Raw genomic sequence first — 27,375 nt, forward strand, 5'->3', positions numbered from 1 at the left:
AAACAGTCTGCAGAGGCTTAAGGATTCCATGTGCAAATCAATATGATTGTATGAAATCATTTATTAGCAACTTGAACTCACTTTATATAGAGAAGCCATGTTTACACCATCTTATCAAGCAGGTGGCTTTGTATTCCAATTACACATACCATTCTCATGGAACCTTCTTCTCACATAATTATTTTCCTCTTCTGTTGCCAATTAAGTTATCTCTTTCCCAGTAGCTCATTCTCAGAAAGCCTCTAACTAGGCCTCAATAGCCATTAACCCAATGTGGCCTAAATTGAAGTAAGTCAGGATTGCTCACAACCTGTATATTTCTGAACTGTTTCCCCAGCATATTCCCCTTTTTGTTTTTTGAGCAATTCTGACTTATTTCTTACGTAAGATAACACGCTAATGATATATTGTCATATGCAGCATACTAATAATGCAAAAGCAGTAACATACCAATAATGCAAAAGCAATAATAACATATATACTGATGCAAAAGCAATAATAACATATATACTGATAAGCCTTGCCTAATTAAATCTGTAAGCCAACAAGCTAACTGGTATATTTTATGATTTTTATCAATTCTTACCAAAGGCTTTTCCTCTTGCTATGTAGGATACAAATGAAACAGCAAGAAACCCAAATTTCAAATTTTCACTTATATTCTAGGCCTAATTGTTGCATTGATAAGTTTGATCACAAATGTTACTGTTTCCCCAACAATTGACAATGTACAGATGTATACATACATGCATATGTACATATACAATGTACATATATAATGTACATGTACAGATTACCTGTTTGTAATCATTATACAAATCCAGTACACAGGTTGGTTAGTTTTATGAAAGATTAAAAAAAAACAGTTAATAGATAAAATACTGGTTTTTTGACAAATTAAGCATTTTTTTATTAATGAAGAAGTTAATCCATAAAATGTAAAATGACAATGCAAAATATATTGTTTTCCATTTTTAAAACCTGTTCCTGAAAGTTAGGCAATGTTCACAAATATTAGGGTGTACAACTACTTTACCCAAAATCAGAACCAGGTACATACTCTAATTTTTAAATTATTCAGAAGCAAGGATCACAACTTGCCTTACCAATACAACTTTCACTCTTTACTTCGTATCCTGGCGGACAGATGCACCTGAATGATCCTTCCAAATTTTGACAAGTACCAGGAAAGCATGAACCAGGTAGTGCCACACACTCATTAGTATCTTTGGAAAGCAGATGGAATCAAGAAATGTTTAGAATCATGTCATTAATAAGGTAACAAAACAGGCTTACTCATGGAAAAGACAGTAGGATTCTCTTCTTTTAATTTTCTTTTTCTAAGGCATCTAAACACTTGAAGATCAACAGCTATTCCATAACACAGTTACTGCCACTGTATTTCACTAAAGTCACTGTAATTTTGCGTGTTTTTTTATATATATACTTATATACTCAGAATGTGGTGCTATCCTCTAGATGGAAGCTAATAGTTTGGTTGCTTTAGCTTATCAGTGCTTTAACATCTCCACATGGCATCATACGTACCAATGCAATTCTTGACATCTAGAGTAAGTTCATATCCTTCATTACATAAACATTTGAAGGAACCAATTTCATTGAAACACTGTCCATTTCTGCACACCTCACCAAATAAGGAACTGCATTCATCAATATCTGCAAGAGAAAAAAACACACAGCAATCTAAAATCCCAGAAGCTCTACCTGACACACTCTGGTTGCAATATCAATTTCCATGTAAGAGGCAAATCCTGTAGGAGCAAGGGAAAAGCTGCCAGCTATAACTCTCACTCAAGTATATGGTCTATTTAAAAAACATTCTTTTTTTTAATAGGTATGTACAATTTTCAAACTTGTCACATTACCTCAGCTTCTGCATCTGCAGACATTCAATTACTGCTTACAATACTAACTCCAGACACAGAAAAGAAAATGTTACATGGAGTGTTCTGGATTTTACCTGCATTAATATGTGCTCAAGTTTCATTTTAAAACCTGCCTTGTCATTTTTAGTTTGTGGTATCTACCATTTTCTTTCCACAGGATGATTTTCACAATGGTTCAGAAAGTGAGGTCAGAAAATGCTTGCTAGTTTGCAGTTACTTGAATAATGTAGTCACCTTACTAATGCAGAACAAAACAAGCACTGAGTAAGGAAAATTGCTGATGAGAAAGTGTCAGAATAAATGAAAGGAAGACTGTATAAGGATCATGGTGTAAGAAAAACATGCACTTCACTGTTTTACAATACTTGAATTTGAATGATGAAGACTAACATCAGCTTTACTGAAGAGGTTCTAATATTAAGAAGCATGAAGTACCAGCTCCTGAGAAAAGATGTACCTTCTGCTTCAGCCAGTAATTTACTCCATCATTTACTCCGTTGTAGATTTCTTCTGTGTTAGAGCTGTACAAGCAGAGAAGTACCTCTAAAGTATTTTATTGTGATGGACTAAATTGCCTTTGAATGACTGGGATGATTTGGAAGAAAGCCTTGAGGCTCTCCAAGTTGTCAAGAGGAGTGCAAACAAAAGTCCAAGTCTCTGAGTCAGCTTGGGCTCCTCAAAGACACAGGCTGAAGCAGAGCTGCTGGATGTTCCTGGCAGTAGATTGGCATCTATTCTGCCAAGGGGGGAAAAAAACACCTTGTCAAATAGTCTCATTCTTTGGCAGCAGACTCTTCTTACTTGAACATTGATGTGAACCTTTTCAAAATTTCAAATGTTTCTTGAGCAAATTCTTTCCTGTCACCAATCCTGTAAGAATGCCTCGTTAGCACCTATTGAGACCTAAAACTGGTCAGACCACCTCCCCGGCGCCTACCTAAAACAATAGGGAAATTAACAAATAGATAAGGAAAAGTCTGTTCCGGGAAACCGTGAATTTCTTCAAGTTATGCAAACGAAGACCCCCTCCTTCCTCTCCCCGTTTTCATTTTAAAAACCCAACAAAAAAGAACCAAGCGGAGGGCAAGCAATCGGCGAGCAAGCAAGTGACGGACAAGCCACCAGATCAGCTATCAGCACCCAGCGAGCCATCGGCCTGGACGCAGCAGCTAGCTCCAGAAGCAGCCAGGAGCCAACGAGCAACCAGCCCTGAAGGCAAAGCCGAGAACAGCTCCACAGCGGCCTGGACTTGGTAACCCAATCTCCTCTCTTTACTTGTTCTCTTGGTCCCTGAAAATAAATCCCTATAACTTGTTAAAATCACTAAGTATTATTATTTTTTGTAATTCTGCGCGTCTCTGAAGCAGTGGCTGGTTTTCCTCAAACAAAATATTAAAATAATAGGTCGGATCGCGACATTTTTATTGGCGTAGTCGGCAGGATCTTGAGAAAAAATCAGAGCCTGCTCTTGGGCGCCTTAATTGCAAAACTAACTTAAAAGGGAATTTAAAACAATCTAAACAAATGAAGTCCGTAGCTTGTTCTGCCAGCTCGACCAGCAGTGAGGACCAGACTGTGTCCTTCTATAAAGAGGATGAATTTGTCAAGGCTATAGTGTTTAGTCCCTATTGGGAAAACCTAAAAGCCCATAATTATATCCCAAAAAGACCTGTTTTTGAGCTGATTTATGAACGTTATCAAAGTGGAAATTTTGCTGCTCTTGGTAAATTAGTTACTCCATTAGAAAACCCATCCAACTTGGATAAGGAGACCAAAAAGAATGTTAAAAAAAAGGGTATAGATTTTTTCTATGCTCGTTTCTTTTTCACCTTGGCTACAATATTCTGGCAGGAGAAAGAAGAATTGCGCCAAGAGGTAAAAAGGATGAAAGAAAACATAAAACTTTTAGAATCAAAGGAGCCGAGTACTTCAGAATCTGAGACTTACACGAACTTTGATTCGGTGCTAAATAATGCTCCCTCTACATCTGAATATACCACCGATGAAGAGGGAGTATCTTCTGCAAAGCGACAGGGAAAAAAATCTGTTCGTTTTGTTTATATAAAAGGAAAAAAACGGTCCTCCATTTTAAAATCAAAAGCCCCACCAAAATCCACTAATCGGGAAAATACCTCCTCTGATTCCTTAGAGGGAGAAGTTGCTGAATTGCGCCACGTGCTTAAGACCTTTATAAAAGTCGGGACCAAGAAATATAACAAATTGGAGGCAAAGATACATCAGCTCGCCATCTCGAGTGAAAGTACCTCTGCGCCTTCCTCCTCCTGCCAGGAATCTTCTGCTAGTTCAGAAGATGAGCGCAAACCCATAATCCACAAACGTCTACGTCCCATAATTAAAGTAGAGCATGCACGGGACATGGAATCAGATCATGAACAGGTCACCCATAAGGAGCAGCCTTATTCCCCTCTGGAGCTGGCAGAATTAAAGAGAAAATTTTCCAGGTTGCCCTCCGAAAGTGAAATTGATTATGTTGTGAGAGTATCATCTTCTGGTGGAGATAGTATACTGCTATCTGAAAAGGAAGCATCGGGTATTTGGGGTCCTGGAATTATGTTAATCACTGGCAACTCCAGAGCTCCCTGGTCCCTGACACAAAGAGCTGCTTATAACGTGGGTCTTATTGACCCCATAGTCCGGGGAGAACCCCATGTATTGCGTGGAGGCCTTTCCCGATTATGGGACAATATTCATAAGGCCAGTATAATTCAAATGGTTTATGACCATGTGTTAGTGATGAAGCAGGAGGACCCGCTTACAATAAACATTAAGCCCGAAAGAATGGATATATTAATCAGAGGATTGCCTGCTCAATTGCAGAATCAGGCCTTACAAATTAAAAACAGAATTGAAAGAGCTACTCCTCCGCCTAACACAAGTCATACCTGGTCTGATTTACTCACGGAGTTGACCGAGTTCGGTTGTAAATATGTAGCACCCGAAGATGATACCGCAGCTATAAAAATTCTCCAAACCCCTGCAAACTATAATAACCCGAAAAAAACTTATGCGGCTGCAGCTGCCATGACCCCCCAAATTCCTCCTTACCAGCAGGACGAATCACGGGGTGAATGGACAGTTGTAAATAGGGGAAGCAGGCGAAGGAATAATAACCATAAAAATAATAGCAATACTTATAACTCTAACAATACTAACCCACGTCAAAATAGACCCCCCCCGAGACAGGAATAGTTCCCCACCGGGTGAACTGGGACCTTTTGCAAAGCTTAAGGAGGAAGCTAAGCGAAAAGGCATCCCTCCTGCAATCTTAAGTCATACTTTCACTTATGGCCACTTAAAGGCCCTAGTAGAAGAATGGCCTACCAGGTTAAATTCAGGAGACAGACCTGAAAATTCCCATAATTCGGGAAACTGAACAGCCCTCTCTCTGCTGCTAACAAGGAAACTAAAACACAGCAGAGAGAGGAGGCAAAAGCTAACCTAAATTCAGTAAAATCTACTGATCCCCTGAATAAGCCCTGGGAAGGCATCCCTACACCGCAAAATAAGCAAACAAATTCCAAAACATCCAGCCCTCCAAAGGATTGGCAAAATGTATTAAGATTAATCTTAAATAAAAGGGGTGATTTGGAACTTACTTGTGCAGTGGGACCAAAATGTTATCCTGTAACCTTTGTGATCGACACAGGAGCTCAGATTTCCACCCTAAAACCTGATGTGGCGAAAAAATGTAGTATCAACCCTTCCCTCAAACCAATTCTTGTCAGTGGTGCTTTGGGACAGCCAGTTTTACAGAGAATGGCAAATGTTTGCCTGAAGCTACCAGGAGAAGAGGAAATAATTAAAACCCAAATGATAGCAGGAGACATTCCATACAATCTCTTGGGAATGGATGTATTGGTTGGTAGATCCTGGAGAGATGAAAATGGATGTTTTTGGAATTTTGGGACCTCCACCCTTAAAGTCAGATTATTAAGAACTGCTCCACGCCCTCCTCAGAGTAAAATTGTAAATGTGAAACAGTATCCCATTCCTATAGCAGCAAAAGAAGGTATAAGAGATGTAATTTCTGACCTGAAACAAAAAGGTATAATTGTGCCCTGCCATTCACCTTACAATTCTCCAATCTGGCTGATAAGGAAACCCAGTAATAAATGGAGAATGACTGTAGATTACAGGAGGTTAAATTCTGGCACAGAACAATTAACTGCTGCTGTTCCAAATATAGCAGATTTGGTACTAGAAATCCAGGAAGCAGCACACCCAGTGCTTGCATCTCTGGATGTAAAAGATATGTTCTTCCAAATTCCAATTGACCCTGAAGATCAAAAATACTTTGCTTTCACTTGGGAAGGAATACAATATACCTTTACTCGGCTGCCCCAGGGCTATAAGCATTCCCCCACAATAGCCCACCATGCTCTGGCACAGGAGCTGGAAAATATTACAGGAATAAAAAATGACCCAGATGTGAAAATTTACCAATACATTGATGATATACTGATAGGTGGTAAAACTGAGCAAGCCGTGAGAGCAGTTTATGAGGCCATAATTGAGCACTTAACAGCCTTACAAATTGAAATACCTGAGGACAAAAGGCAGCCTCCCTCCCAGGAAGCCAAATTTTTAGAGATCGAATGGAAAGGTGGGACATGGAATATTCCACGGGATACTCTGTTTCACTTGGGAGAAATAAAAGCACCCACAAATAAAAAGGAATTGCAGGAAATTATGGGGACTTTGCAATATTGGCGAAAGCACATACCGGACTTGTCAATAATTGCCAGGCCTCTATACGACCTGCTTAAAAAGCATCGCCTATGGGAGTGGACTCATTCCCATGAAGAGGCGTTAAAACTTCTATTACTAGAGGCACAAACCTTTCAAACTCTGGGACCTCTCCACCCTTCAGACCCCATAATAATTGAATGGGGCTTTTCCCCTAGCGCCTTCTCTTATCACTTTTGGCAATGAGGCCCTGCTGGACCCCCCAGACCTATACTGTTTTATTCGCAGTCATTGAAAGCCTCTGAAAAGCGCTATTCAATTCTAGAAAAGGCTTTGCTTACCGTCAGCATGGCGCTGAAAGAGATAAGCAAGATTATTCGAAAACAACAGGTAATCCTGCAGGGACCCTTTAAAGTGCTTAACCAGGTCTTATCTGGCCAACCGCCCCCTGATGGTATCTCTCAGAAAGGTACTATCAGGAAATGGTACAGTCAGATTGAATATTATGCTGAGCTGTTTCAAATTACAGAGGGACCTGATAAACTCCATGGATGAAAAAGATTTAATTCTGAAAACTCCTAGCCCCATTAAGGAAGCCCCAGAATTTGAAAGCAGTATGCATAATGCCTGGTTCACTGATGCTTCTTCCAGAAGACAAGGGAAAACATGGTATTTTAAATCAGCTGCAATTAAGCCCTCCACAGGAGAACAAATAATTAACCAAGATGAAGGAAGTGCACAAGTAGGTGAACTGGATGCTGTTTTGAATGTATTTGTAAAAGAAAAAGCCACTACAGAACCTGTATATATCTATACAGACTCTTTTGCTGTATTTAAAGGCTGTGTTGAATGGGTAACTTTCTGGGAGATTAATAACTGGGAAATTAATCGTGTACCAGTATGGCATACAGAAAAATGGAAGGAAATTCTGCAAATTGCTAAAGAAAATCCCAATTTTCATGTAGGATGGGTACCATCTCACCGATCCGATTTGAAAAATGAAGCAAGCAAATATAATAACTTGGTTGATGAATTGGCAAGAATTAATGTAATTGAAATCAGAGATGCTCTTAATCAAGGCGAAGTCCAAGAATGGGGAAAATTATTAGAATGGCTTCATTGCAAAAGGGGTCATTCTGGTATCTTTGATTTGTATAAAGAAGCACAATCACGTGGATGGTCTGTGACACGTGAACAGTGCAAAACAATTATTTCTGCTTGTGAATTGTGTAAAATTCGACTGGGAGAGCACCCACTGACCGCTAACCATTTAAATCTCAGAGATGGTAAAACATTATGGTCAACTTGGCAAATAGATTATATAGGACCCTTCCGGAGGTCGGGAAACAAACAGTATGTTATTGTGATGGTGGAAGTGGTATCTGGGTTAACATGTGCTGAAGCTTGTGCAAAAGCAAATGGGGAAAGTACTGTTTCTTTCCTGAAAAAGGTTTTTGGAATTTTGCCTAAACCTACCAGTATTCAGTCTGATAATGGTACTCATTTCACTTCCCACTTGGTCCAACAATGGGCAAAAAGTGAAAATATTAATTGGACTTTTCATATTCCTTACTATCCACAGGCTAATGGAATTGTAGAAAGGACTAATGGGTTGATAAAAAAACTCATTAGGCCTCAAGAAAGTAATTGGCATGACAGACTTAACTATGCCATAGGCAACTGTGTCTAACATATGCCTATGTTTTTGTATTTGTATGAAATGTACCTATGTTATGTACTTCTGATTATTGCATTGTATTATATATTATGATTATTGTAATCCCTGTATTTACTATTACTATTACTATTGTTATTACTAGCTCTCATTTATATAGTCGACATTTTTCTTTTCTGATTTACTTGCTGAGATTCTGTAACCGTCAATATTTTACCTTTCTTTCTATACATTTGTATGTATGGTTTGGACAAGCATATACCTCACTTGTATTAAGTTGTTTCTTTGTAACCTTAAATATGTGCCCTCTGCTACCTTGTAGCTGATAAATGTCAGGTTTCTTTTTTTTTTTATTTTATTATATATACATATATATATATCACTGTGTTTATCCCAAAACGCACTCCCCTAGCCTCAAAACCCACGGGGTGAGGTGACATAAGGTGGTGAAGTATGTATGTGTGGTTTCTCCTACAGTTTACTCCCCTCAAACACACGTTAACAAAATTCTGGCTTTTGAGCTAGATAAACGTGCGGTGGAAAAAGGAACTGTGCTAGGCATGGTGGGATTCTCGGTTGTCCACTAAAGGAAACCTCGGAGATAGAATCGGCCTGCTGGACAGCACAGATTATAAAAAAAAAAAACAACAAAAAAACCCACATGACAAAACCACGCCAAATGGGATGTGTATATATAGGGATGTGTGTATATATATATATAAATATAAAAAAAAATCATATATAGGAAAAATAATTGGCTCAAGAACCACGGGGTGAAATGATGTGAACCTTTTCAAAATTTCAAATGTTTCTTGAGCAAATTCTTTCCTGTCACCAATCCTGTAAGAATGCCTCGTTAGCACCTATTGAGACCTAAAACTGGTCAGACCACCTCCCCGGCGCCTACCTAAAACAATAGGGAAATTAACAAATAGATAAGGAAAAGTCTGTTCCGGGAAACCGTGAATTTCTTCAAGTTATGCAAACGAAGACCCCCTCCTTCCTCTCCCCGTTTTCATTTTAAAAACCCAACAAAAAAGAACCAAGCGGAGGGCAAGCAATCGGCGAGCAAGCAAGCGACGGACAAGCCACCAGATCAGCTATCAGCACCCAGCGAGCCATCGGCCTGGACGCAGCAGCTAACTCCAGAAGCAGCCAGGAGCCAACGAGCAACCAGCCCTGAAGGCGAAGCCGAGAACAGCTCCACAGCGGCCTGGACTTGGTAACCCGATCTCCTCTCTTTACTTGTTCTCTTGTTCCCTGAAAATAATTCCCTATAACTTGTTAAAATCACTAAGTATTATTATTTTTTGTAATTCTGCGCGTCTCTGAAGCAGTGGCTGGTTTTCCTCAAACAAAATATTAAAATAATAGGTCGGATCGCGACAAACATGATTTTATTTTTCTCTTTTCTCGACAAGTGGAGGATTTAAAATACTTATTTGAGATGATTTAGTTCTCTCCTGAACAACAAAGAGACCAGTAGGCTTTGTTCTGCCTTCCTTCTGTGGCAGGAAGGAACATAAAGCTTTCCTCTCTTTTGGCTTACACTCTGCTCAAAGGAGAGGATCTCCAGAGACTTATGAGCCTTTTCTTCAGCCCAGGAAAATTTTTAGCTGATTTAGCACAAGTATCCAGGAACTTAGATTGTCCCAAGACATCAGATATTCTTGTATTCTGTGCTTTACAGAATATGAAATAGCAATGTCAGTGTGAACCCTGTATAAGAGTTCATTTTAGGAGACCAGACTTAGTAGATTAGTTGTACTGGCTTTCTTATTGATGGACTGCTGTCTCTTTCATACTTTATGCAAGTGTCAAAGGTTATTCTGAAATCAAGAAATTATTTTAAAATACTGAAGCAAGACTAGTAGTGTGATATATGTTTACTGTGAGTGGTGCCTATGGATTGTGCCAGTAGTCAAGGACCTGTGAGGTAGTTACCCAGGAAAATTAATGAATGTGACAACTGCATTAAAATGTCTGTGAACTGTAAGGTTCCCCTAGTGGTTCAGAGATGCAACATTTACTTTATTGCAAGCTGGCCAGTAAAAAGCATTTTTAAGTAGTTTAAAAATTATAGTAATGATGAAACTCTGAGGCTGGGAACAGTATCATTTACTGAAATCAATTAACTTTCTTAGCGCCCTGATCTTTCTTCTGTTTCAGTTTTAATTATACAAGATTCTCCTTTGCAAACCAGCCAGCAGTAATGAGAATAATGTTTGGATTGCATCACCTACCCATACAATCATTATTATGAGTTAATTCAAATCCTGGGTAACACAGGCAGTTATACGATCCAACTGTGTTTTTAAAAGTTCCATTTCCACATGGATAGCGTTCACATTCATCAACATCTGCAAAAAGAAATAAAACTGTTCATGAAAACTGATTTTCCCAGGTATCTATTAATATGTATGCACAGTGACAATATTCTAAACCTCAGTCTTTCCTTTAATTTGTTACATTATTTATACTACTGATCTTTACAGTTTCTGGTTACACACAGCAAAATGTTGCAAGTTGTATTTTTTACATATATTTTTAAATAAAAGGATCTGCTACATGAAAATATAAAAGTCCATGTGCAGTACCATAAAGCATTCTACCTTTTTATTTTTATACTAACATTTCTTAATTTCTTAATGTACAATAGGACTTAGTATAATGGACTGAGAGTCACAGCCCTGGAACTATCTCAGATTTTATGTACATATTTTACTCCTAAGTCCATGAAAACCTTTGAAAATACTCTATAAAGGCGTTTGTGTCATTGTTCACAAGTCATAAATTGACTTATATGCAACGATATCAGTGCCATATCCAGAGTTAAAAAGGGTGCTTACAAACTCTTGGAAACATCAATTTTTAAAAGGCACTAAAACTCAATGTTTCTTGCTTATATTTCAGTAATTTCTGGAGTTTCTTGGGGACTGCAAAAGTATTTTGATCTTGTTCTGCTTCTTGTGGACTTCCTGAAACACTTAACTTATTTACAGAAGGTAAGTATTTTGTTGTATGGATCATTTCCATAACCCGTCAATGTCCAGATTTGTATTTCACACTGTGATGTTTTTAGAATTACTGAGTTACTGTTATGAGTAACCAGTCCCTCAAAATTTTGCATTGTTAATTCTTCCTCAGATGTTCCGACAAATGCAATTTAGTCCAAATATGAGAATACTCAAGGCATACATGAATATGTAATACAATGTGTACAGGTTTTAAGTCTGCTTAAAGTTGAAACTGAAACACTGCTTGTGTTATAGAAGACACTGAACTTCTCTATAGATAAGAACTTGCATTTAGATGATCATTATTTTAAAAATCAAAATAATTTCTTGGCTATTTTCCTCAGAAAGATCTAAATTCACATATATATCACTTTTTATTTAAAAAAAACCATGTAGAACTGATCATGAAACATGAAAAACCACAGAAGCACACTTATTTTGCAAACTTATATCTTACATAATTTCTGTCATGGCATCATTTAATACAAAATGAGTATAGGCCTAAATTATGTTAGATGTGGTATTTTCGTTTTAAGTAAATCATGAACTCAGTGAGTTTCTAACTAAGTGAAAAATCCATTTTTTTAAATCTCCAAATTCTTATCATGCTCTTATATCTCATATGAACTTACCTGTCAAGTAAGTCAAATACGTAATTTCTTGGAAAATGAGGTTATAATATTCCTCAGTAACATGGACATCTCTGAGAATACTGTGATTTTTCTTCCTCAAACTAATGTATGCACTCCAAGGGCAACTTCTCATATTTTATTCAAAAAAATTAAAAAATGTATGAATTTTGAATGAGTTTTTGAATGCCACTTATACTAGCCTCAAAAATTTAGATTCATGTCCTTTCCCTCTAAAAATAAACCAAAAGCAAACCAACCAATAAACAAACCACATGCAAAAGCATTTTCTTTTCATACCCATGCACATTGTCTGGTCTTGTGAAGCTTTAAAACCATTGTGACATATACACTGGTAACTTCCTTGAATGTCCACACATAAACCATGACTGCAAACATTAGGAATTTCCAGACATTCATTGCGATCTATAAAAAAAATATAAAACAGATGGTATACATTACTGACTTTTAGTATCCATTCATTTTACACAAACATATTTTTACAATCTGTTATTGTTATTATCAAAACCAGACTCATAATTATCCATAAGTAAACCTAAATCATAAGAAAACTTCATTTTATAGGAACTATAAACTACTGTTAGGGTTTGGTTGATACAACAAAAATGTTCCTTAAAAATTTTACCATTTTTCCTTCCCTTCTGCAGAGAAACAGGGCAGGAAAAAAATTGTACCTTCACCCTTCAAGAGAATCACACACACCAGTGATTATAAACAAATTGAAACAGACAAGAAAAGTCAACTTATTTCTTACCAACACAGGCACCATTGGGTGAAAGTCTAAAACCAGCAGCACATTCACAGCGGTAACTCCCAGGGCTGTTGATAAAGTCTGCGTTTTTCTGGCACAGAGTGTCCCCATTGCTGCACTCATCAATATCTGCAATATATACATCATGGTTCAGATAGCAGAAACCACAAGACAGTTAATTGTGCCCAGAATTTATATTTTCCATCTTGTGCAAGATGAGTCTTTTTTCCTCAACTAAGCATGAATATTCTGACACTCATACTCCTCCACCATAAATGTGAATGAAGAGCAAAATTGATACAATTTCACCCATAAAACATTTTGGAGGAGGATCCTATGAATCCAACTTCCTATACACTGAAATGGCTTTATGATTTTAAACATCTGTCTAAAGAAATTAGGCTTTTTATTAAAAAATGTTCCTGTTGAAACCGAAATAGTAATTAGCAGAGTTAATCAGCTTTTTAAGGTGCACATGTCATCTCAAGATCCTTGAATATCAATGCCAAAACTTCTGTTGATTTTAGGACACAAAATTTCACTACTAGCTTCTATAGTATCTCTACATATGAAACTATAGAAGACTATATGCAAGACAAACAATAAAGGAAATTTTTCTTCGAGAAGTTTTTTAAAAAAGACTTGTATTTCCTCCCTAAAGTAAAATAAAATAAAATTAAAGAATTTAATTTACTTTCTGTCTGATATTCAGTAAATTGTATGACACAAAACTATTGCAAATTTTACAAAGTGCACGTGTAAATGTATTAAAGACAAAAATCACAAACTGATTTACAGTAGTGAGCCCTACAAAAAAGCTCACAGTTTGTCTCTTAGGTTTTGAAAAACATGTGAATTAAATGTTCCCCATCCCTTTAAGGTAAGTGTGCATATGGGGGCTATGTAGAAAATAGCATCATTTTAAATTACCTTCACAGACCAAGAGCAGGTCATTGTAGCTGAATCCAGGGGGGCATTCACATCGAAAGCTACCAATCTGATTGATGCAAACACCATTTGCACAGATTCCTGGGATTTCCTTACATTCATCAATGTCTGAAAAGGAGACAAGATAGTAAAAGTACAGTATTTCATGCCTTTATGTACTCCTTGCATTTTCAATTTCACTGTGCTTAAACTTGAGTTGAGAAGTTCCTTTCAGTCTACAGAAATTTTATGCAGGTGATAAATCTAAATATATACCCATTATGACAGAAAATATGCTATGGGAAGTTCAGGAAGTGATCAAAACAGAGTGACACGAAATACCAGACAAAATTCAGAGCTGTTACAAATGTGCAGCTAAGTTGCACATTTTTTAAGCCAAACCCATTTATCTTACCAATTAAATCTGAAAACTATGACATAGAATGGAAGGTGAGAACAAATCATCTGGAAAAGGCAGAAATAACTATAAATCAGAAATACCTTACACAAGAATTGGTCTCACAATTTATGGAACCATTGTAACTCCACAATGAAAGTAGCATTTAATTATATGGAATTTTTGTTATGCAGCTGCAACAATTTTATGCAAAACAAGTTCTGGTTAAAACAAGTGTAGTGAAACTTACCAACAGCTTTTCCAGTATGAATGTCAAAAGTGAAACCAGGAATATTCCCACATATGTTCTTGAATTCAGCTAGAGCAAAACAGAAAAATGCATTTTTATGTATGAATCTCCCGAGAATTACTTGAAGTCATCTCAGCTTTTCAAGAGCCGATACAAGCCAAACCTACTCAGAAGAGCCATTGCTTTTCAATTAAAGTTGTATTGAAAATAGAGATTGCCAATAATTGAATGTAAATTGAAACACTAATTTATACATCTCTTTTATAAAATCTTTGCAGATTTTGACAGATTAACAAATGTCTGGTTTAAGAAAGTGGCACTTCAATTTTTGAAAAGAGCATTGTTTTAGTATGCTCATTTTATGTCTTCCTTTCCAGAGAATCTTGAGGATGGGAAATGCACAGTATAAAATCAATGAACTCATTGTTTTCCAGACAAGGTTGAAGCTGGGTAGTTTTGCAGCATACAGAGAAATTTTTATTGCGTGGCATCTATCAATTATTGCAGGATGTATGAAATAATTTGTCCTTTTAAAAAAGTGCTTCTTTCTACGCTACCATGAGATTTTACTGATAAAATGGTGCTTTACAGAAAAACTTATTACACATTTGCAGTACATTGATAGATTTTGATCTAGAGAGAAATATGGAAAATGATGGGTCTACGACTATAACTATGTTCATTTTTTAAAACTGACCACCAGTAGAACTGTGTACTGAAAGTGCACTTGTTTGGGGAGAGAGAAATAATTACAGTGTTGAGACACAATCAGTTTGAAGGAACAGTTTGCTTTAAGTGTGTGTTTGCAAACAATAACGACGCAGTTCAGCATCTTTTTAGATCATATCTGCATTCATATTCTCCAGAATAACAGTAAGTATCTCTCAATACTAAGTTTCCACAGCACTTTTAAGGAAGAATTCCAGATAAAATTTACAAAAAGGTACCACTGACATAAAATTCAAAGGGGTTCTAGAAATATAGGATCTGGTGACTTCCCTTAGTGCTTGGTCCATTGCTCATGGTGCTCATGCTGACCTCCTGGAAGCCTATTATCTACCAAAGATGATGAGTATGGGGTCTATCTTTAACTCACCTCTAAACCTGAAATGTAGACAAATTATCAGGCATCTCTTCCAGCACCAGATAAAGTGGAAGGAGACCCTTCTGTTTCCCTGTCAGTAATGATCTTTGATCTACAGTAGCCATAGTTTATTTCTCTGCTGGATCTGGTGTGACTTTCTTGTTTGTCTGCACTTTAATATGAGCTTTTCAGTAGCTTAGAATTTTTTAAAGCTTAACTGCTGGAGTTATAAGTTGGATAAATATTGTCTCCCTCACACCAAACATTTTTATTTATTAACATTTCAGCAAATGTAGTTGATAATTTCTAGAATGAGATCTGGCAAAACATTTTTATGCATTCAAACGATCTTTGTTATTTCCTGTGTAAGCCAAGTAGCATACAGTATATGTGAACTCCAGTATTTCCTCCTTTCTTCCATCCTATTGTTAGTAAGTGCTTAATGCCTACTGAAGTTATTCCTGCAGTACAGGATACTGGGCGACAGAGGTCCCCACTATAGCGTTTAGCCACGCAGCAATCTTCTGTTCTTACACACCAGCATGTGAGATTTGAGGGTTGAAAACAATTATAGGGAGCTTTATGACATTTACTGCTATCAATACACCTGTGAAACACACATACTGGTAAAAAATGAGCCCTATTTCCATGAGTGATGGTGACCAACTCCTAGTGATGCCTAAAACATCAGGTCTGGCAGGATGAAGAACAGGCTCTGAGGTCTGCAGGTCTTCTTTCATTCTGTGTTATGCTACTCACATGTCCCATGAATTACATTAATAGAGTTTTTCCATCCTTTTTTGAGTTTGTATCATGTAGAAAAAAGAGCATGTAATTAGGTAAGGACTGTATCATAATGCATTCTACACAGTGCTGAATCATCCTTACATTAACAAGCTGGAGATAAACTTTCTGAAACTTGACTTGGTAGCAGTGACTTAAGACAATATTTCAAAACCCCACATATTTATCACTATATTTTTTTTTCATATCACATAATAAGAAAAAAACTCCGTGAGGTAAAGCACTCTTGAAATGATCAAGCAATGAAAAGTTCTGTGAATACTTGACTACCTCTTGGTAAAGCAGTTTCTTAAACTTCTTTGGGTGAAAAACCAAACAAATAAGAATGATTAATTCTGATTAAAGTTTGTACGGTAATGGTTATAATCTGTGTAACATGTAAAACTAACCAATACAGTCTTCACTTGCTAAAGTCATCAAACAGATATATTTATTGTTAAGCACAAATATGTGAAAAAGAAGAAAGAGCTCTGTTCACAAAGTACAAAAAAATGCAAATGCACTGGCATGTGAAGTTCATGTGGAGGAGAAAATTCCCAACAGAGCAGACTAAAGCTCTTAATGAGCTACAGAGCTCAGTCTAGCAAACTAGCATAAGGTCACAGTATCATAACCCTTTCTGTGATGTGTGGCCCCTATCCAGATTTTGGAACAAATTATTATACCACATAAGTGCAGCTTTTCAACCATTTATACATGGAATTTGTGTTTGATCCCTTACACAATCCCTTTTCATGGTAAAAAACATTCAACCATGTCTCCAAACACAGTAAAGGCATTTAGAATAGCTAACAAGACAATACTGAAATGTTTTAACGCCATAACTGCTACCAGACTAAGTGGAGGTCTCTTTACAAATCTTTAAAAGCTGCACAAGTTTTTAAGAATTTCAATCTTATTAGTGTAAAAGGAGAATTCTTTCTTCCATGCAAGAATACTAATTGCATGAATCTCTGGTTGTACTTTGCTGTATTTTTCTCATCATGTCATCATGATGGCACTTTTATGGCACTGAAATAAATGACTATGGGAAAGAAATTTATGACATCTCTGTCATAGCAAGCATGTATTTCCTCTCTCAAGCTTATTTCCATCTCCCATTCCTGACTGTTAGGAACTTTCCTTCATTCTTCCTCCTCTGGCTTAAGGAAGCAAAGGAAGAGACTATTTTTTCTTTTCAGTCCCACTTTGTTCCTCTTTACTGCTTGTTGGGGAAAGTCTTCCTTAAAGTATCTGCTGTTTCCTTTATATCACCAGGATAAACCACTTGGAATAAAAGCAATACATTTTTACACTATCCTTACAAATGACACACACCAGAGGTAGTGGTTTAGTGGCAGTATACTTGGGGCAAAGTCAATGAAAGTAAAAAATGTGTTAAAACAAAACAGGCAGTTGAGTATTTTAGTTTTATCCAGGTAGCTTTGCATTTTTTACATATATAAGGATGTTTCAGTGAAAACCCAGTGCTACTTTCAGATTTCCAAGTTGGTGCTTCTCCCATTAATCATTTTTCTGAGTTTAACTTTCAAGGGTGGTTTGTTCCAAGCAAGGAGCTCCATAATGACTTACTGAAAGAGAACTGTACCTTATTATTTTCACTTCTCTTTATAGAAGGGATATTTTACTTCCATTTACAATACCCTGCTTATTGAGATTTTGTGATTTCATCACCAGCAATGGTGAAAATGTAGAAGCAATTGGAGAATCATACTCAGATGTGATACACAAGTGAAAAATCTAAAAAGGCAATTTACTAACAAAATCCAATCTCTTGTTCTGACAGATTAGGACTACCAGCATAAATGTATCACCAGCTATGCTGTAACAGCCATATACTGTACTAAATCAGGTGTCCTAGAGGACAGATCAGCAGCATGCAGCTCCTGTCAACCAGTATCTTCAACCCCATTATTATTGCCCCATGGCTGTTTTTCCAGAAAACTCAGTGACATCTATAGGGATGAAACTTCTGTAATCACGCATTCAGAAAACTTTCTTATGCCAACAGAGCAACCCTGGTGTATCTTACCTACAAAAGCATAGGTGTAAGTCTGTAAGTAAGATGTAAGTCTGAAAACCTGAAAGTAATTCTATGCCCATACAAGACCTTTGAAACCTTTGGTAATCATTAGAAAGAAAGAATAAAAAAGCCACTGCATAGTAATTTTATAGAGCTCCATCACCAAGAAAAAAGATCTAAATAATTAGCTCTACCTATAGACAACTGTTTTAAACAGCTACAGAGTTCACATACTTGTGCTGCTGATGGGAAGGTCAGTCTGTGTTTTCCAGGCCTTTTATTCTCCTCAGGGACACCTGACAGTAGTTTGTTCCCGTGGCTTTGCTTTTGGGGGAAAACAGTCATGTTCCTCCTGAATTTCTATATCATTCATGGGAATGCCTTAAAACTTTGCAAGTGGTATCATTCCACTCAGTAAGGACTGATGTGTGTTCCACTTAAAATATATGGAAGAAAGACTTAATACAGCCAGTGACAGGGGGGCAGAATATTATAGTTCTGCTATGGGACTACAGAGAAGGTTTTTCAGTGTTGAAATGTTAACTTTATCTAATAGGTGAAAGAAGCAGATGAGAAAGAAAGATAACAAACTTGGATGATTATAGAAGGTTTTACCTGTTCCTGGAGAGGGACACAGTTCACATGGTTTGTTCCAGGCTTTCCCAACATTGTATGTGCAGCAACACATCCTTTTGGTCAAATTGAAGGGCAGTTCATTCTCACAGGAGCTTCCATTATAGCTTCTGTAGCAAAAACTTTTCCTCATGTCTAAATGGGTAAAAAGAACCACTTATGAAATAACCAACAAACTAATTACATTAATATCAGTCCCCTGCCAACCTAGAAAGTTGTTCATTAACTCTGTCCTGAATGTAACCGAAGCAAATGCATGCATGCATTTAAAAATAATTAAAGGACTGAAGTACTATATTATCTCGTTTAGCCTCACCTGAAATTTCACATATTTTCAGTTTTTATTCAAAGACAGAGGAAAAGAAAAATTCCCAAGAAGAAACACACTGTAGATGATCATCAGATCCACTTGAATAGTAAACACTACCATTTGGAAATGATTAGTGAAAATCAAAAAAAGATTTCTGAGTTCCACTGAGGAGTAAGTCACTGAACACTGAACATATTGGGATCTCTTTCCTGGCTACAGGACATAACTGTCTGGAATCTAAAGGTTAGGAAAAGCAATAAAAGGCTTTGGAACCGACCTCACCTGAAAGAAAACTTGAGCAGAGTGTCTGCCCTAAAACAGTGTAATATTCAGACAGTTCTAGTAAAGATAACATTTTGCATACCTATGCAGTTATGTCCTCCATTTGCCTGCATATATTCAGGTGGGCAAAGACAAGTGTAGTTCCCCAAGGTATTGTAGCAAGTGCCAGGACCACATTCACCAGGATGTGCCACACACTCATCAATGTCTAGAGACCAAGCAAAAACAACACTGCATTTAGCAAAGGAAAAGAAGACCAAAACCTAGCAATGTTTTTGAGAAATTATAAACCTGCTAAGATAACAAAAATGTTTCATTTAAAGTCCAGCTTGTAAAGTCCCAGTAAGATTTGGTTAAAACCACTATTGTAACAGCTGCTGAAAAATATTAGTGACCTCTGTTAAGTCCTGCCACTCAAGTACAAGAAAACACTCTAAATAAATCTGAAGTTGTTGAATTAACTGCAGAAACTGTAGCACTTAGTTCCCTACTAGTTACACAAGAGAGATTCACACCTTCTTCTCACAGAAATTTTGTCACTTTTCACTTCTGCTAATGTGTTCACTATTCCACTGAGAAATGACCTTTTAAGTATTCTATTTAGAAACAGGCAAACTCACATAATCTTGCTGCTCTAACCTCTGATCTTAAGAAGTACTCGGGGTGTGAGACTTTTTTGCCCACTCGATTTTAATTTCAAATCCAATTGGGTCAGTTTTCTTCACTTGAGCTTAGCAAGGCCTCAGGATTCACAGGCTCTGCTTTGAAAGGTGACAATTTTTTTTCCTCACAAAGTGGAAGAAGAAGGGGAAGCTGACTTACAATACTCCAAACCAGGAGTAACCATGAAAGATTTCTTATATTTTCAGATTCTACTTACAATTTTTGGTTCTAACTCTTATGACAGATTTCCAACATAAAAGGAAGGTCAGTATCAAATTTACTTCATGTTGTGTAAACAGATACACTGAAATTCTGTGGAGAGGGCACATTTTCTCACTTGAAATACAGGGAGCCTAGTGAATCTAGCAGGAGATACAAGGTGTTGAAGTGAGAAGTGAGAAATTGTGAATAACCATTTGTTCACTGAATACACTTCTGTGTGATCTACCATACAGAAATAAACATTAGTATAATTCAAGTGTTGCATTTCAAGTTTTACATTAATCATATAATTTGTAACAAAGATCATGATTTTAGAGAAGCTTTTATGTCATGTTGTAGGTATGGTACCTACTTAAGGATTTAAGACTAACTAGGACGGTGTTTTTCATAAGAATTGCACTGTGATAGTGTAGGAGAATTCAAGGGACTCAACCTTCACAGATTCTTGTCTCTTCACTGAGGTAGTAGCCTTCTGGACATTCACACTGGAAGCTGCCAAAAGTATTGATGCAGTTTCCACCTTGGCAGAGACCTGGCAGTTCCTGACATTCATCAATGTCTGAAAACAAAGACAAAAAAACCATCATGTTTTTATTCCAGGAACAAGAGACTTCAAGTACTTACTCCCTGAAAATTTAACAAACTAGCAGCTTTTCAATATCACATTAATTATTTTTTTTTCTAAATCGCACTTCATAAAAGCATCAATGAGATGCTCACTCTAATTTGAATAGCTTTTCAGAAGCATGTTTCAGCTTGATTAGCCCAAGGAGTTTAACTTGCATTACTGTTTACAGGAATTTGGCATCTAATTCTTCATTTCTACATGATCATGGGAGTTTCTTTGTTCAATTAATATTTCCTGAAACATATAACTTCCACTGATAAGCTATAATTTTAATAAATTACTTAGCAATCGGGCCAATTTTGAAGGCCAATTCAAGTAAGGAGGCATACAAAATGTATGCTTATATTCCAACTGAAGTACTGTTGGACCTCTTCAATATTTATTTGTAGTTTGCCTTTTCATCATGTCCTTGTCTAATTCATATTAGCAGATAGTTTTGCTTTGACTAAATGAAACAATTTCTGTAAAATGTAGTTTCTGCATAAATCTCATCAAATATGACATCTTTTTCATTATCAGTCACCACAGTCATTTATGAAAAACTCACCTTCTAAAATTATAGTGACGGGGTTTGGTCTGAATCCTTCTCCCCCAGGACAGAGAATATTATATTCCGCTGAAGTAAAGTATAATAAGAGAGAGCATGTCAGTCATATGAATAATAAAATGTTAACAACAGAAGCAGGGTATTTCAGTTATTTCTTTAATGAGACTTCTTCCTTACCCTTGTTGGTTTCCTACTTTTCTTGATCTAATCACAGGAAATAAAGCAAGGACATTATATTGGTAGAAAATCAAGGTAAGATTAAGAATTCTGCTTTAAAAATTACCTCATATACTCTTAAAGTATACTATATACTAAACATTTCAATTGTATTACTCATTCAAAGAACTACAAAATTGGTAAGTATCATCAGGCAACAGTTTTGAAAAGTACTCGAGAGTGATGAAGAAACAGTTAACAGCACTATCCTTTGAGAACTACTGCAGCTCTCCAACTTCAAGGCATGATTTCAACTCTAAGCATTATTAATATCTTTATTTCCCCAGTAACATTAAGCTGTTCAGTAAAAATTCCTAGCATACACATGCAAGCCATTCCATTCTGAAGATTCGTAATGTCTCTGCAGCATCCTTAAATTTTTTAATGGGAGAAAATCAAAAGCAAAATAAAATCAAGTACATGGGCCTTGTCCAGTAGAAAGTGCCTTCTTAAATTAATTTTAAATTTTTAATTAAAATTTAATATTAATTTTAAAATTTTAATTTTAATTTTAAATTAAATTAATTTTAAATTTAAATTTTAGGGCCTATGCACTAAAACAGCCACAGAAGTCTAAATTCATGTCTGCACCTCTGCATCATCCCTCTGAGAGCATCAAGGAAATTTTCTATTATAACTGTACCATAACACTGCCTCATGAAGAAAATTAGTTTCTATGATGATAATAAATTTATAGTACTAGAGTAAAATATTGCAAATTTTTAAATTTTCATCTCTTGTTAACCTCTTCAACAATAAAAGTGTGGAGGGAGAATAAGGAAACATTTTCTTACTGCTGTTTACAGGGGGACATGTCTCACAGGGGTCTCCCCAAGCCTTTCCTAGAGAGCAGCAGCACGAGGAACGACTGATGCCAACCCCAATTTCAGTGTTGCAGGACAGGCTTCCATCCCCTCGTGGTCCATACTTCAGGTAGCAATTGCCAATACGGTTATCTACACATAAAGCACATAGGACTACAGCTGCACACAATGATCTGGACAAAGGAACAGCAGGCATTCACTTTAACATTTCAAATCTAGAAGCAGAAATTCAGGTAACGTGCTTTTGAAGTCATTTGCAAGCTCAAAATTCTTGTAGACATTGACAGTTGCTGATACTGAGAGAGACAGCAGGGAAAGTGGGTAGCTTCAGCTCTATTTAATGTAGCACATACATTATTCCCAGTCTTCCAATCCAGAAACAATCAGAAACTTTGCTGCAGTTGGCCATTATTATTTCTTCTCCATAATCTGACTATAACTAGGCTATAACTCTTCCTTGTGGAATTAGAGGAATTTATATATTTATCTACAGAATCACAGAACAAAGTCATGTGTCTGGAAGAATTATTCCACAGGCAAAGAAATTATCAAAAAAACATTTTATTGAAACATATATTGTAAATGTGTAGTAGTCCTGAGGAAAATTAGTTCACTCAAACTCTGATTTAATGGTTAGACAGCTGCTGGCATCAGTAAAATAAGTGAAAAATCTAAAAGAATCTATGAGCTTCCTTACTGCGGCACATCCTGTCTTCTTGTTTTTTTATAAATGCAAAGTAACTAGCAATGAATCATAAGTATAAGGAATGAGAGGACAGTAAATTATTATTTCTTATTACTACCAAATATTACAAATACTAATTTCTTCAACATAGTGTTATCATTCTCAACACAATTTCTATGAATTAACTTGCTGTCAAAGTTTGCCTCTAAAGAAGCACAGAAACACACTCAATTTTAAAATAAATTCATTGTGTAAGTGCCACAGTATCTCTCTACATAGTTGACTTAGAAACATCTAAATGAATTTTTGAATTATTTCCTCAATATAAATTTTACCAAAAAAATTCACAAATTTAATTTGCTGCTTGCAGCAAGTGCCAGAATCTACAGCTTTAGTGATTTACATGGAGTAAAATGAACACAATAGGATAAATGTGGATCATTCACATTTTCAAGATTTCCAGAGTTTAAGAAATGTCTTGATATGACATGGGGTTTTAAATTATGCTGAGTTTTGGAACGTATCTATGAAAAAAACTGAAAGAAACTTCCCTAGTTGTTAACTTTGTGTTCTCAAGATCATCGAGTTATTTAACTATGTATAATATAAAAACACAACTTAGCATTAATTTTCAGACTGTACATTTTTAGGGCCTTAATATCAATCAGGAGAAAACCATCAGGCTTCCAAAGGATTTATTAAAATTTAAGCATTAATGGACAAGCTTGGGTGAATCTTTTCTGCACAGTTTTAAGAGAATACTGCAGCAAAGTGAAAAAGGAGGATGTTCCTTGTCTCCCTCTAAGAAAAGCCAAGAAGAGATTTGCCTTCATTTTCTTGGGAAAAGTGAAAAACAACGAACATTTTGGAAGATGGCTTCAGCCCAATATCTCAGGCCCATTAAGAACAATATAGACAGTAGAGCTTGAACCAAAGGCAGAGCCTAGAATTCTCTAGCAGAGTATGAATATAAGTCCAGGAAGAGCTTTAGGTTTCGGTTTACTGCTCACATGAACTTTCTTGAAAAGGCACTATGTTACTCTTTGCCAAGGATAATATTGCTGTTTCTTTTGAAAGGCACTGGAGTTTCAAACCGTCTGCCTTTTTTGCTCAAGCATAAAAGAGATACTGCTATTGAAGAGAACCAGAGGATGCTGTCCTTTCACAAAAAGTTTCTGAAATATTTTTCAGCGCAACCTGTGCCTTTGAGATGCAAAATCCTTCCTTTTTCTTGGTTAGGTCTACTGGCCTCTGTGGTTTTTTGTTCCAAATGACTACAAGGTTAGAGTGTAAACTGGATAATATTTTATCATGTGCCAGTGACATAAACATCACAGCAAGTGAAGTTGCAATTTAGAATTGCAGCCCTGAGATTTAAAAGGATCACAAGCAAACTGAACTTTGTTTTTTCCCTTTCTGAACTAAGTCAGTAAAGTAGACATACCCAAAGCATATAAAATCTAGAACCAGAACTAATACGACAGCATTGGAATGGCAGCTCTCTCTTTTTACTTGCCATGCAAAATCATTTACCTGCTGGAAACTTTAGAAATGAGAACGGCTGGTAAAATGAAAGAACCTTAAATGTGTATAAATGTGTATAAAACAGTACAATCTATTATATAAACAAATCATAAAACAGTACAATATGTATTATAATGTTTACAGTATAATAAAACAGTACAATATGTTTTTAGTTGTACACGGTGGCCATCTCTTCAAGGGCTTCTGAAAAAACAGGCACTGAATTGTCATTTCAATCATGGATTACTTTCTGCTGCTTTTATCTTACTCTGATAATATTTCTTGAGAAGAGAGGCTTTGCTTGCCCGTTTTCCAAAAGCTGAATTTTCCCTGAGAATTTTTGCACTTTGTCATAGTACCAGGCTGCAGAGAGAAGGTAAGTGTACACTCAAGGCTTGCAGCTCCTTCCACAGACAGGTGAGTGGATTTCAATTCTGCCACAGTCCAAAAGTAAACTTGTAAACAACCAAAACTCAGCCAAAAAAATCATGTTTGCTCTGTATTGGGAGCACTTTTCTGCACCATCAGTAATTTAGAAAACAAAAATAATTCCTTCACAGACAAAGGAAAAGAATCTTTGTATCAGAAAGGGCAGCTGTAGTATCATTTCCTCAGAAAAGAAGTAAGCAAGGGTCAATTAGTTCTTCTACCATGTTCTTATTCAACATTTTTTATTTCAGAGGGTGAGGGCTTGCTCTCTCCATTGGAGCTGCTGAGTTGCTAGATTTACCCTTAAGTAGATTCCCTTCCACTGTGAGGCTTCCCTAAAGAAACACAGAAACCCTGCCAAAAATGTCAGTGGTACAACTGATCCCCAAGTAGAGTGCCAAGGCAAACTCCCATTTTACAGTGAAACACAAGTCAGCTAACCGTAGGATAATTTATTCTCACAAGCTTCTTCAAAGATCACTTCTTTGGTCATAATTCAGGGCTTGCAGGGCTGATCATACAACATCTGATTGCAGGAAGGAATGAGGATCTGAGTAGTTATACATGGCAGGAGTCAAAAAGGCAGGATTTCATTGCTTCAACTGAACATGCAGATGAGGCCAGGCTAAAAACTTTATTCAGACTGCAACTGCAGAAGTAAATTAAAAGGCAGGAACTGTCAGAAAAGTCTATGGGAGACAGAAACACAGGTTTCTGGGAATAGGTTACATAAATTCACCTCATCTTTAAAAATACCATATTTCAGTTTTAGAATAAATTGGTCAACACTGTGAACATCTAAAGGTCTCAAACAGCACTTGTTTCTAGCATTGAGAGAATACTCATAGGCAGAGAGTGGAGAAACATGGAAAAGATGAGAAAATTTATTCTGAAGGAAATCTGCACTCCTTTATAATTATTTGCTTAGAATATATTTATTTGTCACCACATTGTAGTATTATTGTAAGCATTTAGAAAATGCATAGAGCTACCTACTCAGAAAAATTTTAGTCTTCCCAAAGTAATAAAATAAAAATGCTGTTTTCCAAATTAAATATTTCCTAGGTGGGGAAAGAGCCTTAGCACCTCTCCCAACTTCTGCCTTCCCCAAAAGTTCCCAAGACTGCTTGTATACCCCTTAATGCCATGACAGTCATGTAGCAAGGGGAGAAAAGTAATGAAAATTCACTTTAAGCTAGACAAATATTTAAACTACAGTGAAACACAACTTTTACTTTGTTTCCAGACAAATGGGTATCACAACCAGTTTTTACTCCAATATGATCTTAAGCTAAACACTTCAATCTGTTCCAAGATGCATGCGGGATTAAAAAATTAATTTTTAAGGTAAGAGTTGCTGATTGTCAGGAGAATGGAAATACAGATGATACATACTTCAACACTTTTTAAGAAGCTATATTTTAAAGAGACTATAAATACCACTAATCAGTTAAAATAATTAACGTCATCTCTATAAAACTAAAAGGATATACACCAAGCATATGGATGTAGCATTTTCTATCTTGCCAGCCTCACTGGTATTAAGTCACCTTGGATGTGATTTCTAAAGTAAAGGGTATTTTTTTACTTACCCACACAACCCACTCCAGTAGGATTTAACTGGAAGTCTGGAGGACAATTACACTCATACCTTCCAGGAGTATTTACACAAAGACCATTAACACAGTTAATGGGATCAGCACATTCATCGATATCTAAAATAGGAAAGTGATATTTATAAATCTGCTCACTGGACAAAAAAGAACAATTTTACCTTTTTAGACTATATGGGCATAAAACTTCCAAATGCAAGTGAATTTTATTTGAAGTTGAACAGAAGTACTAGGTAAAATTCATCAAACATTTAGGAATAATCTTTATACAGCTGCATATTTAAGAAGCCATTATGTTTCTTCCATTCTTAAAAAAACTCCAAAGCATGCAGTTCTACACACTGCTTGTTCAGGATGGAAAAAGCCACTCACTGTTGTAAGAGCATACAATGCATGTTTTGTAAACTCATTTCTAACTTATCTTGGTGGAATTAAAAAAATCAACAGAGAGTCTTGACATAGTTCTGAACTGAAGAGATATACCTGTACAGTTTCCCCCAGTTCGATCTAGTTCATAGCCATCACAACAGATACAGTGAAACATTCCAGGTAGATTATTACAGGTACCAAACACACATATGTTCTGGAAGGAGCATTCATCGATATC

General features: G+C 36.4%; 1 protein-coding gene across 1 annotated transcript in view; it reads right to left on the reverse strand.

Moving 5' to 3' along the window:
* FBN2 (fibrillin 2) overlaps positions 1-27,375 on the reverse strand; it is a 162,890-nt gene that overhangs the window by 21,419 nt on the left and 114,096 nt on the right. Inside the window, 14 exon segments of the mRNA XM_030467573.1 lie at positions 1,107-1,226; positions 1,549-1,677; positions 10,533-10,649; positions 12,236-12,361; positions 12,711-12,836; positions 13,638-13,763; positions 14,282-14,350; positions 18,808-18,960; positions 19,500-19,625; positions 20,736-20,861; positions 21,478-21,546; positions 22,488-22,649; positions 26,748-26,870; positions 27,252-27,374. Coding sequence (XP_030323433.1) covers positions 1,107-1,226; positions 1,549-1,677; positions 10,533-10,649; positions 12,236-12,361; positions 12,711-12,836; positions 13,638-13,763; positions 14,282-14,350; positions 18,808-18,960; positions 19,500-19,625; positions 20,736-20,861; positions 21,478-21,546; positions 22,488-22,649; positions 26,748-26,870; positions 27,252-27,374 — 1,695 coding nt within the window.

Source organism: Calypte anna, chromosome Z (assembly GCF_003957555.1).
Source record: "Calypte anna isolate BGI_N300 chromosome Z, bCalAnn1_v1.p, whole genome shotgun sequence".
In the NCBI taxonomy this organism is placed as follows: Eukaryota; Metazoa; Chordata; class Aves; order Apodiformes; family Trochilidae; genus Calypte; species Calypte anna.